We start from the raw sequence: 16,336 nt of genomic DNA on the forward strand, positions 1-16,336 counted from the left end.
CATGCCGGATCAAAAGCTTGGTCACGGGGTGACTAAGTGCGTTTTAAACATTGAGCATGATGTCCGCATTTTTTTGTGAAGACAACATGCAAAATATTATGTGTTAATGCGGCATGTGGGGGTATTTGTCACGTCCGTGACAAAGCTCTAGTTTTTTTCTGGAGCACAGCCAGAAAACAAAAAAGGTATCAAAAAAACTCAACATGAAGGTAGATATAATTGAGGTATTGTGCAGTGCACACGAAATAGAAATCTTGCTCTCTTTTTTTTTGAGTTATTTTCTTGTGTTCTTAATTTTAAATCTCAAAAATCTAAAGAGGTATACACATCGAAACTTATTTGGTAAGTAGACCTCATTGATGGGATATGCAGCTGAAACCACAACTCCTACTCATCTATATTTTTTTACTAATTGCCCCTTGATGCACTATTTTTGTTACTACTTGCCCTTTCTGTATTTTTGCAATCAAATTGTGTCAGGGGCATATCTTTAAAATTAAAATGGGTATGAGCTTGAAACTTAATAGGTAGCTAGATCACATAACGCGGATGTGAATTGCGCAATAAATATGTTTTTGTTTTTATTTTTAATTGTTTACAGAGCATGTCTTGCACACAATTAGGAGCTTTCAGCTTGTAACTTAATATTTCATTGAGTGAATGGGCAGTGCACGAAAACCAAAACCACTATGTCCATTTCGCAAGTGTTATTGCCGTTTTTTGTAACATTCAAATGTTGAATGTGGCATATCTTGCAAACAATACAGGGCACCTTCTTGATAGGTACATTTATCTATATGATTGGACGTACATAGCACAGTCACCCCAAATCCTGAACTTTAATATATTCATGTAAAATTGTGTATGCTTTTGAAAGTGTGTTACTATAAAATAAAACCTTTATATAAAACATTTAATGAACAAATTGTTTGATATTGTAATTTTACATCCCTTTCACAAACCCGATAAGCGTAATTGTACACTTCAAAGCTCTAAATGAGCAATATTAACAAACTATTGTCTAGTAAGTTGTTGCTGAATGTACATAGTTAACACTGGTATTACTTTGCAGGTATTGTTACATGGCACTCTACGAGACTCCAAAGGTCGCAAAATGAGCAAATCTCTTGGAAATGTGGTAGATCCAATGGACGTTATATACGGCGTTTCCCTTGAGGTAAGATACCCTTTGTATTTTATATAAACCTCGTTCTAGGCATGTTAGCTTAATGCATGTGCATCAAATGTCCCATATAAGCCTGTGCAGTCTGCACAGGCTGATCAGGGATGACACTTTCTGCTTAGACTTATTTTTGTTTTGGGAGAGTCTTCCTTACAGAAAAATTCCATACAATTTGAAAGTTTTATCCCTGATGAGATTGTGCAGACATCACAGGCTAATATGAGACGACACTTTACACTCGTCCAGTCAGCTTCAGTTACAACAGAACGAGACTCATTTTATCATTTCATTTAAGACAAAATTGTTATATGAAGTATAATTGTATATGAACAGAAATTTGTAAAGCTTAGCATATTTCTGTCAGCGTTTTTTTGCTTGCATTTCTTTTAGTTTTAAGCAACATTATACATTTTTAAATGCATACATGTTCGTGGTACTACATTAAATGTTCTATATCAAGGGCGTGTTTTTTACCTATATTTATACCCACATTACCATTAGTATTGAGGGCTATATAGGATTAATTTAGTTGGTCGGTCTGTCCCAAAATTTCATCCGATCTTCACCTAACTTGGTCACAAGTTGTTTCTAGATGATGTATAGGTCAAGATTGAATATGGGTCATGCCGGGTCAAAAACTAGGTCACGGGGTCACTTAGTGTGTTTTAAACCGAAAGTTTGTCTGGACCATAACAATGCCATTTATTGTTAGATTTTAAAATAACTTGGTTAATTTGTTCACTATCATGTAACGGTGTGTCATGTGAAAAAAAGTACATCTATATTTCCAAGGTCAAGGTCACACTTGGGGTTCAAAGGTCAAATCGCTTGTCTGGGCCATGACGTAATAATTTATGGCGAGACTTTACAATCATTTGGCAATTGTGTTCACCATCATTGGACGGTGTGTCACGCGAAAGAATTACGTCAATATCTCCAAGGTCAAGGTCACACTTTGAGTTCAAAGATAAAAAATGGCCATAAATGAGCTTGTCAGGGCAATAACTATGTCGTTCATTGTGAGATTTTAAAATCATTTGGCGCATTTGTTCACCATCATTGGATGGTGTGTCGCGCGAAAGAATTATGTTAATATCTCCAAGGTCAAGGTTTAGCTTTAAGTTTAAATGTTAAAAATGGCCATAAATGAGCTTGTCTGGGCCATAACTATATTGTTAATCGTGAGATTTTAAAATCATTTGGCACATTTGTTTACCATTATTGGCCGGTGTGTTGCGTGAAAGAATTACGTCGATATCTCCAAGGTCAAGGTCACACTTTGAGTGCAAAGGTCAAAAATGGCCATAAATGAGCTTGTCCGGCCATAACTATGTCATTCATTTTGAGATTTAAAAATCATTTGGCACATTTGTTCACCATCATTGGACAGTGTGTCCCGCGAAAAAATTACATCAATAACTCCAAGGTCAAGGTCACACTGTGAGTTCAAAGGTCAAAAATGGCCATAAATGATCTTGTCCGGTCCATAACTATGTCATTCATTGTGTGATTTTAAAATTACTTGGTACATTTGTTCACAATAATTGGACAATGTGTCATGCGAAAGAATGTCAATATCTCCAAGGACAAGGTCAAACTTGGAGTTCAAAAGTGAAAAATGGCCAGACATGAGCATGTCCAGGCCATAACTATGTCATTGATTGTGAGAATCTAAAATGACTCTGTACATTAATTTTGTTCACATTCATTGGATGGCATGTCATGCAAAAGAATTCAATAGTGCAAAAGTCAAAATGGCCATAAATAATAATGGCATAATAATTCTTAAAAATCGCCATAAATTAGATTCTCTTGTTTTGTGAAGACAGCATGCAAAATAGTCTGTGTCAATGTGGCAGGTGGGGGTATACGTCACATCTGTGACAAAGCTTTAGTTAACAATTCGTTGTACAAGTTTGAAACAGATGGCTTGTCTTGTTCTGTGCTTTCTATACATGCAGGAATTGAACATGTCCTTTTAAGGTATTTCAATCCAATTGACATAAAACCATGATATTTTCATTGTAAAGACAGACTGGAAATGATGTAGACAGATTAGGGTATTATGAAACATTGATATTAACAGTCGATCTCTATAAGGTTTGTCCTCATAGTTTTGTCATATCAATCTTCCATTGTGTGATCCTCTTCTGGGCTAAATGCATGTGTGTGTAGTGTCATCCCAGACTAGCCTGGGCAATTCTCATATCTGGGACGACACTTACCACTTTTATTAACTTTTTCATTTAAAGGAGTTCTCTTCAAAACAAAAATTCATTGTTGGTAGAAATTGTCGTCCCTGATAAGCCCTAATTGTTGGTAGAGATTGTCGTCCCTGATAAGCCCTAATTGTTGGTGGAGATTGTCGTCCCTGATAAGCCCTAATTTTTGGTGGAGATTGTTGTCCCTGATAAGCCCTAATTGTTGGTGGAGATTGTCGTCCCTGATAAGCCCTAATTGTTGGTGGAGATTGTCGTCCCTGATAAGCCCTAATTGTGGGCTGCACAGGCTAATCTTATACGAAACTTTACCCACATACATTTAGTTCTCCAATGACGTAGCTTATACTGTGATAGGAGCTACAGAAGCAAGTTGAGCGGCTGGGATTCGATGTTTCTGAGATGGAAACAGCCAAGAAGGGTCAGTCCCAAGATTTCCCAGACGGTATACAGGAGTGCGGTACGGACGCCCTCAGATTTGCACTGTGCTCATACCAGTTTAAAGGTAGCCAATTATGTTTTCATGGTTGGTATTATATATGTTATGAAAGGTAGAGTAATATTATTTGTATAAATATATGTCATTAAAGGTAACTAATTCTGTTTTTATTATTGGCATAAATATCTGTATTCTGATGTAGCAAATTGTGTTTTTAAATTTTGGCATAAATATATGTAATTATAGCAATTTGTATTATTTTTATCGGTATTAATATATGTAATTACAGGTAGGAAGTTGTGTATTTATTATTGGTATAAATATCTGTAAAGTCCATGCAAATATTCTTTTTTGTATAATTGCATGTGCTTTCTCCTTTAAAAACAAAGCATATTTTTTCAATGATTGTGATTTAAGTATCTCTGTATGTCTCAGTTAAGCAGTAGCTTCATAGTTGTAAACGCCTCGTTCTGGTAAAAACGGGGCTTAATGCATGTTGGTAAAGTGTTGTCCCAGATTAGCCTGTGCAATCCACAGCTATTATATTCCTTTTTGTAAAGGAGATAGCACACGCAATTATGCAAATGACAAATCCTCTAAACATGTATTTTCTTGTAGATCCGGAGATTCGTATGAACATCTCGCATGTACACAACTACCGCCAGTTCTGCAATAAAATCTGGCAGGCCTTCAAACTGGTGTGGAACCAGCTGGGACCGGATTTCAAGCCTGTTCAACATTTACAGGTGCAAGGACGCGTTTGCTTTTATATTTATTAAATGAGCGTCGTTATTGGATAACTGGTCTTAAAACATGTGCGTGATGTGTCATCCCAGATAAGCCATGCAGTCCGCACAGGCTAACCAGGGACGACACTTTCCTTATAAACTGGATTTTTGCTGTGAAGAAACTTCCTTTAAACAAAAAAAACATAACTGCGAAATGTGTCGTCCCTGATAAGCCAGTGCTCACATGTATTAAGCCTGATTTACCCAGACCCCAGTTTAATTCTATTAAATACTAGTATTCATTTGTATACAAGGTCTTTCATTACTTGACACCATATTTTTGAACTGTTAGTGCACATTTTATACTCTTTGCTAATAAACTTACAGCACAATGCACAAGATTTTGAAAACAAAATTCCCCCCCTTCCCCTCAAAAAAAATAACACACAAACTTATATGAAGGTACAAACCTAGCTGCCTTTTTAAAATGATGTTAGAGCCACAAATCATAACAACTATAAATTATGATTTGAACAAAGCTTCCATTTATGCATATTATTTGTCAGCCCTGTTTGTACCTACAGATTTCATTATGTTTATCGAAATAATGCAATCGCAACATGTTAAGTGTAAAGATAACCTCAAAGTTACTTTTTAAAATGTTCAGTGTCTTAGAAAAAAGCACTAAAACTGGTGTAAGCGATGTTCTTGGAAGAAAATGTTATAAAAAAGTTTATAAATGAGAAAATGTACGAATTACCAAATACTATATTAAATATCTATTTTGTCTGCCCAAAATCAGGGTAGGCTTGGAAAAGGGCAACCTTTTCCCCAGTGAATTTGAAATGCGGTATTACAAAAGCCTTTTTGCGTTGCAAATAGACTAAAAACTATAAAAACATAACATAATAGTAAAAAATGCTGGAAAGTTTAAATATTCATGGTGGTTTCAATGTTCCAGCTTTGATGGAAACATATTGGCCTATCATATTTTTTAAGTTCATAATGTATTAAAATTTGTTTCATTATAAATGGAAACTTAAAAACAACATCAATATTCTGGCTGCTTCAATCAATCTAAGTAGAAACTATATCAATATAGAATAAATATCAATAAACATCATTATATTGACTGCCTCAATAACTTAGGGTCGTTTATTAAAGTTTATACACAATATTTAAGAACAACGAGGACACTATGTTTACGCCAGTGGACCTATGGATCCTGATTCGCCTCAGCCACCTGGTACAACACTGCGACAACAACTTCCGGTCATATGACCTCCACCTAGCAACCCTGGCTCTGTATAACTTCTGGTTTAATGATTTCTGCGCAGTGTATTTGGTGGGTAAATATTTGTCTTTATGTCATTACATTACCAACTTGTGCGTGTTGTGCTCATTATAGCTGCTCAAATATGTCAGTGTAGAGACAATTAAAAGTCCTTTTTCTTTGTAGAATCTTTAAGTAGTAACGCTGAAAAGTACTTTTTGGGTAAATCAAAATTACCAGCAATGTCACATAATTGAAATTTATAGTATAGTTTAAAATCATTTAACACTGTATCGTGTAATTATCAGCATAGTCAAGTCCCATTAATTGAAAATCAAGGTAATTCAAATACACATTAATTATAGTATTGGGATATTGTGAAATAATGAGCATTGGTCAATATGCTATTAAGAACAATGTTATGCTATTGTGTTTTATCAGAAAATCGAGTTTTTAGCTCACCTGATTGCTCAGGTGAGCTTTTGTGACCGGTCTTTGTCCGTCCGTCCATTAACATTTTCTCGTAAACACTCTAGAGGTCACATTTCTTGTCCCATCTTCATGAAACTTTGTCAGAGGCGACAGAAAACGGAGAACTTTGAAGAGGTCAGTTTTTAGCTCACCTGATTGCTCAGGTGAGCTTTTGTGACCGTCTTTGTCCGTCGTCTGTCCATCCGTCCGTCGTCCACATTTGGTTTGTAAATACTCTAGAGGCCACATTTTTTGTCCGATCTTCATGAAACTTTGTCAGAAGCTTTGTCCCAATGAAATCTCGGCCGAGTTCGAAACTGGGTTGTGCCGGGTCAAAAACTAGGTCACTAGGTCGAAAAAAAGAAAAACCTTGTAAACACTGTAGAAATCACATTTCATGCCCAATATTCGTGTAACTTTGTCAAAATGTTTGTCTTAATGATATCTTGGTTGAGTTCAAAAGTGGTTCCGATCTGTTGAAAAACATGGCCGCCAGTGGGCGGGGCAGTTATCCTTATTTGGCTATAGAGAAACCTTGTAAACACTCTAGAAGTCACAATTTTTGCCCAATCATCATGAAATTTGGTCAAAACATTGGTTCAATTGATGTCTCGGACGAGTTCGAAAATGGTCGAGATCGGTGAAAAAAACATTGCCGCAAGTGGGCGGGGCATTTTTCTCTATATGTATATAGTGGCAGTTTTCCCTATTTGGCTATAGAAAAACCTTGTAAACACTCTAGAAGTCACAATTTTTGCCCAATCATCATGAAAGTTGATCAAAACATTTGTTTTATTGATATCTCGGATGAGTGTGAAAATGGTCGGGATCAGTGAAAAAACATGGCTGCCAGTGGGTGGGGCATTTTTCACTATATGTATATAGTGAAAACATGTGAACACAGTAGAAGTCACATTTTTGGCCCAATTTTCATGAAATTTTTGCTCAGAACATTTGTTTCCTTGATTCGAGAATTGAGTTCAAAAATGGTTCCGGTCAGTTGAAAAACATGGCTGCTAGGAGGGGGGCAGTTTTCTCATTATGCTTCCCCCCCCCCTTTCGAAGAAGAGGGGGTATATTGTTTTGCTCATGTCGGTCCGTCCGTCCACGAAATGGTTTCCGGATAATAACTCTAGAGCGCTTATGCAAAGGATCATGAAACTTCATAGGTACATTGATCATGACTCGCAGATGACCCCTATTGATTTTCAGGTCACTAGGTCAAAGGTCAAGGTCACGATGACCCGAAATAGTAAAATGGTTTCCGGATGATAACTCAAGAACGCTTATGCCTAGGATCATAAAACTTCATAGATACATGATCACGACTCGCAGATGACCCCTATTAATTTTCAGGTCACTAGGTCAAAGGTCAAGGTCATGGTGACCTGAAAAAGTAAAATGGTTTCTGGATGATAACTCAAGAACGCTATGCCTAGGATCATGAAACTTCGTAGGTACAATGATCATGACTCGCAGATGACCCCTATTGATTTTCAGGTCACTAGGTCAAAGGTCAAGGTCACAGTGACCTGAAATAGTAAAATGGCTTCTGGATGATAACTCAAGAACGCTTATGCCTAGGTTCATGAAACATCATAGGTATATTGATCATGACTTGCAGATGACCCCTATTGATTATCAGGTAACTAGGTCATAGGTCGAGGTCACAGTGCCAAAAAACGTATTCACACAATGGCTGTCAAGGTCATGGTGACTCAACTTAGAAAAATGGATTCCGGATGATAACTCAAGAATGCTTACGCCTAGGATCATGAAACTTCATAGGTACATTGATCATGACTCACAGATGAAATAATGATGAAACTTGACCAGGATGTTTGTCTGGACAATATCTCAGTCAAGTTTTTCATTAGGTAAAGATTGAATGAACCGACTCATATGAGCGAACATATTGGCCCTCTTGTTTAAAAATGTTATTTAACACAAAAGTATATTTTACATTGCTAGTTTTAATTTTAAAAAACGTTATTGCTTTTAGTCCAGGTTCAACAATTCTTTCCCTCTTGATAGAGAACCGGAAAACGGTCCCAATAAGGAAAAAACTCCAATTTCCCAATTACTGTCAAAAAAAAATTCCCAATTGAAGGTTTCATTTTTTAAAATAAAATGCAACATTTCCCTATGCATCTCTTACATAAGAACCCGGTTTGAATCTAAGTTAATATAAAATTGACAACTTAACAACACTTAGTAATCAATTTTAAAGTATTTGGGAGCAAAAATCAAATACATCAATTTCCCAATATGAAGACTTCACGACAGGAATTTCCTTGTTTCAGCGGACATTTTTCCCAATTGGACTGGGGATTGGTGCCGGTGCTTTACCAAATTGGGCTGGTACCGGTACTTTTTTCCAATTTGGCAAAAAAAAATGCTGAGGCTATATCTATTGATCCATTGTAACAAACAACTCAATTGACCTATGTGGACACCATATCCACTACTCCAAGGTGACTTTTGTTATGCCTCATTACAGGAATATTCAAAGAAGATGATGGACACACCCTCCGCCCCAGGTGTTAGAGATGTTCTGTATTTCGTCGTGGACACATTCCTTCGGGCCCTCAGTCCGTTTATGCCATTTCTTACCGAGGAACTGTATCAGCGCCTGGGAAACATTAGTGCCAATGCAAGCAGTGTGTGTCTTACTCAATATCCGGACCCCTTAAAGGTAGTCTACCTACCGTAGTACAAGATTTGTGACATAAGTTTATTATTGTACCTATTCCGGTGTTTGTGAGCCTCGTTCTTGGACAACTGGTATTAATGCGTGTGTGTCAAATGTCAATATTCGACTGTGCACTCCTCCCAGGCTAATCAGGGACCATGCTTTCCGCTTTTATGGTACTTTTGTTTAAAGGAAGTCTCTTCTTTGGAGAAATCCAGTACAGGTGGAAAGATTCGTCCCTGATAAGCCTCTGCGGACTTAACAGGCTAATCTGGGATGATGCTTAATGCACATGCATTAGGCCCAGTTTTCCCAGAACGAGGCTCATATAGGAAAGAAAATTTGACCTTGACTTTGTATCAAAATTTGAAAAGTGTTTTGTCTTGCTTTAAGGGGCCTTTTCACGTTTGGGTAAATTGACAAAATTGAAAAACCTTGTGTAGATGAAAGAAGTCAGAGTTTTCATCACGTCTTAATGAAATTTTGTCAAAATGTATTAATTGATAAAATCTGGCTTAGGATTGTATATGGGTCATCTGAGGTCACAAAGTAGGTCATCTGGTCAAATCATAGTAAAATTTTCTGTAAACGATAGAGGTCACAGTTTATCAGATCTTTATGAAATTTAGACAGAATGTTTATCTTGATTGAATCTGAGTTGGGATTATATATAATTCAACACAGTAAAGAGGTCATATCTGTTTGTGCTCTAGAATGTCGATTCGAGTATAGCCATACAATTGATATGATGTGATCAGATTTCATTTGTATACGAGCCATCTTGAATCAAAATGTACATAATATTATAAAGAGCTTGAAGGAGCTCCTGTTCATGTATTATACCAGTTTTCCTCAGATAAGCGATCTAAGGCCATCTTGTTTTTTTAGCTATGGTACTGAAATTTGGCCCATTTGTACTTCATGATATAGCTAGCCATAGTCTGATAGAATTTAAGTTGATGTAGCAAGGTTATTCAGGTGAACGATTCAGGGCCACCATGGCCCTCTTGTTTAATAATGCATTTCATAAAAAAACATGGCCATTAAAGAGAAGTACAGTATTCTGTATATACATACTAGTATTTTTACATGAAAAACTTTGTTCACCATGACAGCTGATGAGATTTTTTATCCCAAGGAAAACAAGAATATAATAACTATACAGTATATGAAAACATGTGCTAGAAGTGTTGGACTTGTAAGTGCTGTACTGGAGTGATCATACTTACAAACCAGTTATGATACAACATGATTGATTTTGTTGGAATGTTACCTCTTGTTTCAGTACAACTGGTATAATGAAGATCTCGAATCTACCATGGAGCGTGTACAGCTTACATGTAATGGAGCACTATCTTTAATGAAGACGTTTGAGCTGTCCCCCAAAAGTACTGAAGGTAACATAAGCAACATCGATGTAATGTATATTGAAAAGTGTTTTTTTTCACACTGCTTATAATGATGTAAGGGTGCATAGGAAATTTTTATGTTTGACTATCATCATTGACTCGAAAGGCAAGATCCAAGTTTCAAACATACCATATCCACAATTTCTTACCAGCCCTACTACAGGCTTATATCAGAGATATGAATGCTACTTCAATGCCATGATTATCTTACTTTATTTGGTCTCATGAAAAGTATCGTTTAAAAATCCAAGCATTGATATATCCATTTTAGCTTTAGCTGCTTGTTTTTCTTTTTTTGACCTTCAGTGTATATACAGGCGCCAGAAAGTTATCACTTCGAAGATTTCTTGGCTGTGTTTGCTTCACAGTTGAAATGCCAAAGTATAACGTTCGTAAACAGGGACCAGGCTCTATCTGGCTGCATACGCAAAGATATCGCACCAGGCCTTGACGTCTACATTAAAGTTCAGGTATCAGGTTTAACCGCTAATATGCAAATATAGAGTTTCCTGATAATCCAGTTCATTACCAATGAAAATGGTGTAGCTCAGAGTTTAGATTTTCACATGAGTTATTTCGAATGCTATAATTTGAAGGGACCTGTTTAAAACTTTACCACTTAGATACGTATTTTGACACATAGTTTTTTGACGCATTTGTAGTCCTTTAGAGGGTTAAATGTAATTATAGACTTTTCTTACTGGATTCAAGTTTTAAAGGCTTCATTTCCAACCCTTAAATACTGACGAGCAGCAAACAGCATAAAACATGAACAGACTGCAAGTTAATCACAGGCTGTTCTGGTTTTATGCTGTTTTCACATAGCCATTTTCACTTTGCTTCTTATGGGGTAAAGTGTTAAAGATTGATTAATTGACAGTTTTATGTTCCCAAAACGAAGTAATAAGGCTGTATTAATAAGAGAAAGATCACTGCGGACCTAGAACAGTTTATAATGATTATCTCATGAATAAAGATAATACGTTTAAGTTGGGTGGTAGTAGCAGCATTGTAGAAGATAATGAATATTGACATTATTTTACTTAAGGATATTTCAAAAGTTCAAGTTATGATAAAGAACTTAGAAGAGAAGCATCATAATCTGATGGAAAAGATAGTACAACTGGCGAAGAAAGGGAAAAAGAAACATAACGATGTTGATGACAAGGTATTTTTTAACCAGGTTTTCCGAAGGAAAAAACTGGTTGTAAGATTGGCGAATGCGGGCGGGCTGGCTGGCTGGCTGGCTGGCGGGCTGGCTGGCGGGCTGGCGGAATAAGCTTGTCCGGGCCATAACTATGTCGTTCATTGTCAGATTTTAAAATCATTTGGCACATTTGTTCACCATCATTGGGCGGTGTGTCGCGCGAAATAATTACGTCGATATCTCCAAGGTCAAGGTCACACTTTGAGTTCAAAGGTCAAAAATGGCCATAAATGAGCTTGTCCGAGCCATAACTATGTCGTTCATCGTCAGATTTTAAAATCATTTGGCACATTTGTTCACCATCATTGGACGGTGTGTCGCGCGAAATAATTACGTCGATATCTCCAAGGTCAAGGTCACACTTTGAGTTCAAAGGTCAAAAATGGCCATAAATGAGCTTGTCCTGGCCATAACTATGTCATTCATTGTGAGATTTTAAAATCATTTGGCACATTTGTTCACCATCATGGGACGGTGTGTCCCACGAAAGAATCACGTCAATATCTCCAATGTCAAGGTCGCCACGACTAAAAATAGATTAAAAAAAAAAAAACTTACAAAGGGGGTTAATTTTTTTTTTTTCATTTCAAAAGTTCAGTTTGAGTTTTCTCCCTTTATCAGATTTTTTTTCACAATGAAAACCTGGTTTTGTGACAATTTTGTCCCTTGTCTTATATATACGATAGCGATGAAGATAATACGTTGATTTGTCGTCGTAAATAATGCACAATGTAGTGTCCATTGTGTCCATGTCTTATACCTTATGTATTTATTCAATAGTTTGGTTTTATGTTTACTGCATATTGTTCAAATTATTAAAACATACGGATCAACTATGTTCTCATTCAGATTCAAGTCCTTGACGAAAAGGCACGGCTCGTAAAGGAACAGATAGACATTTTGCAGCAAGTGCAAAGAAACAGCATAAGAGGACCAGATTAATGCATGACAAACATTATTAGCATCTAACAATAGTTCACGTGCCAAACATAGCATTCTTAAACATTGCCTTATGTACGCAATTTTAGGCTATATTATCAGAGAAATTGTGTTGTGCAAGTTTGTATAGAAATAAAAACGAACCTTTGATAATAAAACATAAATAGTGTTTTATGTTTAAATAGATGTGTTAATGTATTATATTAATCATTGTGTTCAATTCTTTCTGCTTAGGCCATTATTTTTTTCTTTTGTTTTACGGGAATACCGACTGTATAAATTTCGACAAAACATAAAAATAAAGTTATACTTTCGTGAATCGTATTCTTATTTCTTTCGCCGACCAGGTTCGTTATTCAGAACACATATAAAACGTATTAACGAATTGCAAAAAGTAAAAATCCAAAGTTGCAAAAAAAATAACGAAGAAAATAGGTTGTTTTTTATGTCTTATTGAAATATCTTGTCCAAAGATACTGGAAAGTTGCTTTTATGTCTAGAAAACGAACTATCGTTTATAAATTAATTACACAAGTAAAAGCGCATCTCGGAAAAGACAGTCTGCTAACCAACTGAACAAGATTGCAGAAAGAACACATTCCGGATTCTTTACCAAAACTAGCAAGTAAAACATGGTTTGAGTTACATGTGTATGTGTCAGTGGATCTGTTAATAATCAGATTCGTATGAATGTTATGCATATTATGTTTGTTACAAACCATCGGGTTATTATCCCCACGCTTTTTGAAAAAAAGGTGGGGATATTGTGGTTATCTCCGCCGTCCGTCCGTCCGTCCGTCTGTCTGTCCGTCCGTCCTGGCCACTATCTCCTCCTACACTAAAAGCACTAGAACCTTGAAACTTACACACATGGTAGCTATGAGCATATGTGCGACCCTGCACTATTTGGAATTTTGATACGTATTATGGTATACCCCGCGTCCGTCTGTCCGTCCGTCCGTCCGTCCGTCTGTTAATGTCGTACGCTACGTCAAATATCCTTTGACAGATTTTCTTCAAATTTTAACACAATCTTAATATTGATAAACCCTGATCCCCTTTCGTTTTTGACGGAATTCTGAATTGTCGTTCCAGAGTTATGGGACTTTGTTCGTCAAAATTTCGTGATTTCATTGAATGTCCTACTGTAGCTCAAATATCCTTCGATGGATTTTTTTCAAATTTCAACACAATCTTAATATTGATAAACCCTGATCCCCTTTCGTTTTTGACGGAATTCTGAATTGTCGTTCCAGAGTTATGCGACTTTGTTCGTCAAAATTTCGTGATTTCCATGCTCATGTACTTATAAAATAAACCATGTATTCAAATACAAATAAACTGAAGTAAAAAAATGATTCAAAGGGTTATTTATTACCTTACTACTTCATTGGCGAACGACGGGCGTATCATGCGCTCATGGCGCAGCTTTTATTTTAGGTTATTTTACATTTACTTCTTTATTTCTACACCGATTCACTTCAAATTGATACTGGACCTCTCTTATGACAATACGGTCAATCTCAATCATGCATGGCCCCATTCCCAACCCTGGGGCGCCCCGCCCACATAGGCCACACCCACCAAAAATTTCCATTTACTATAATTTTTTCATTTCTACACGGATTCACTTCAAATTGATACTGAACTTTTGTTATGACATTAGGGTCAATCTCAACTATGCATGGCCCCAATCCCAACCCTGGGGCGCCCGCCCACATAGGCCACACCCACCAAAAAATTCCCATTTACTATAATTTTTTCATTTCTACACGGATTCACTTCAAATTGATACTGAACTTCTCTTATGACATTAGGGTCAATCTCAACTATGCATGGCCCCATAACCAACCCTGGGGCCCCGCCCACATAGACCACACCCACCCAAAATTGCCTTTACTATAATTTCTTCATTTCTACACCGATTCACTTCAAATTGATATTGAACTTCTCTTATGACAATACAGTCAATCTCAACTATGCATGGCCCCATTGCCAACCCTGGGGCGCCCCGCCCACACAGACCACACCCACCCAAAATTGCCTTTTACTATAATTTCTTCATTTCTACACCGATTCACTTCAAATTGATACTGAACCTCTCTTATGACAATACGGTCAATCTCAACTATGCATGGCCCCATTACCAACCCTGGGGCCCCGCCCACATAGACCACACCCGCCCAAAATTGCCTTTTACTATAATTTCTTCATTTCTACACCGATTCACTTCAAATTGATACTGAACTTCTCTTATGACAATACGGTCAATCTCAACTATGCATGGCACAATTACCAACCCTGGGGCGCCCTGCCCACATATGTCACACCCACCCAAAATTGCCTTTTACTATAACTTCTTCATTTCTACACCAATTCACTTCTAATTAATGATGAACTTCTCTTATGACAATACGGTCAATCTCAGCTATGCATGGCCCCATTACCAACCCTTGGGCACACCTAGGTCAAACATTCGGCGTGGGGATACGCGTCGGCCTCTGCCGCGCCATTTCTAGTTTTATTTACGAAGATTAAACATATATAAAGTACTAAACCACTTAACTGGATTCGAATAATAAAAGTAAATAATATTTTTGATGCGCAAAATTGGCTGACAAAACGTTTAAGTGATACATTTTAACAAGTCACTAGCCACCCAACAAGACAAATCGATAACATTTAACAGATATAACAAAGTGTATGTCTGTCTTATTATCTTTATTCCGTACAAAAGAGATTGATACAATACTAAATACCATAAACAATTTAACCGTTCCATGACAAAATCAGCGTTCATGTCACAATTTGTGGCTGGACAATTCCAAGTAGAATGTCTTTGTTTGGGAACGGTGGTCATAGCAGCAAAAATACAATTCATTTTGAAAAGATATAATTAAAGACTTACAAATAGCAATAATTTTTGTTAATTAATACAGGTTTTGTAAAAGTATGTCTCATAAACATTAATAAATCCACCCGAAATAAGATTTAAAAGGATTTTTTTCTGAAATAAATTGAAACATTGAGACATTTATATACATCAACGGTGGACCTTTAATGCACATAAAAACAAAACGATTAAAAATAAATGCCTACATAAACAAGATGTACAACATTAAAATAAAACAATGCTCCGATAGCATACAAGATCACATATAGAAATGAAGCGATTATATCAATCCCGAGCAATATATAATAAACAAAAGAACGAGAGGAATAAACAATACATATCATTAGTATTATGTACTCGGCCATTGTCAAATGCATGTTGTCTTAGATTTTCAAATATAGGCGTTACAGAAATCTTGTTAGGTTGTTACACACGCCTGTATTTTATCATCCTATGGATACTAAGGACAGAACGTAGGCCGTAAACATTTGTGTCTTGTTCTGATAAGACTGGGCATAATGCATGTGTGTAAAGTGTCGTCCCAGATTAGCCTGTGCAGTCCGCACAGGCTAATCAGGGACGACAATTTCCGCCTTAACTTGATTTTAGGTAAGGAGGGACTTCCTTGAAACTAAAAATACTATTCAAGCGGAAAGTGTCGTCCCTGATTAGCCTGTGCATACTGCACAGGCTAATCTGGGACGACACTTTGCGCACATGAATGAAGCCCAGTTTTCTCAGAACAAGACACATCTAAACATTGAATGTTAAATAAAGGAAAATTGATAGTATTATTATGCCTAACGTAACATTTTAACGATCCACAAACAATAAACTAAAAAAAGCTTTTCCGTAGTTTAAAGTGAAATATCAGTGATCTTAT

At 36.6% G+C, this 16,336-nt stretch overlaps 1 protein-coding gene across 2 annotated transcripts in view; it reads left to right on the forward strand.

The window, feature by feature from the left end:
- Positions 1 to 12,879, forward strand: part of LOC127837075 (valine--tRNA ligase-like) — a 49,013-nt gene extending 36,134 nt beyond the window's left edge. For both annotated transcript variants that reach the window (XM_052363890.1, XM_052363891.1), the window contains 9 exons: positions 1,073 to 1,177; positions 3,760 to 3,907; positions 4,460 to 4,587; positions 5,753 to 5,914; positions 8,814 to 9,008; positions 10,291 to 10,402; positions 10,721 to 10,884; positions 11,463 to 11,582; positions 12,471 to 12,879. In XM_052363890.1, the coding sequence (XP_052219850.1) occupies positions 1,073 to 1,177; positions 3,760 to 3,907; positions 4,460 to 4,587; positions 5,753 to 5,914; positions 8,814 to 9,008; positions 10,291 to 10,402; positions 10,721 to 10,884; positions 11,463 to 11,582; positions 12,471 to 12,563 (1,227 nt within the window). In that variant the 3' untranslated portion in view covers positions 12,564 to 12,879. The remainder of the gene's footprint in view (positions 1 to 1,072; positions 1,178 to 3,759; positions 3,908 to 4,459; positions 4,588 to 5,752; positions 5,915 to 8,813; positions 9,009 to 10,290; positions 10,403 to 10,720; positions 10,885 to 11,462; positions 11,583 to 12,470) is intronic.
- Positions 12,880 to 16,336: the final 3,457 nt, after the last annotated feature.

This window comes from Dreissena polymorpha, chromosome 7 (assembly GCF_020536995.1).
Source record: "Dreissena polymorpha isolate Duluth1 chromosome 7, UMN_Dpol_1.0, whole genome shotgun sequence".
Lineage (NCBI taxonomy): Eukaryota > Metazoa > Mollusca > Bivalvia > Myida > Dreissenidae > Dreissena > Dreissena polymorpha.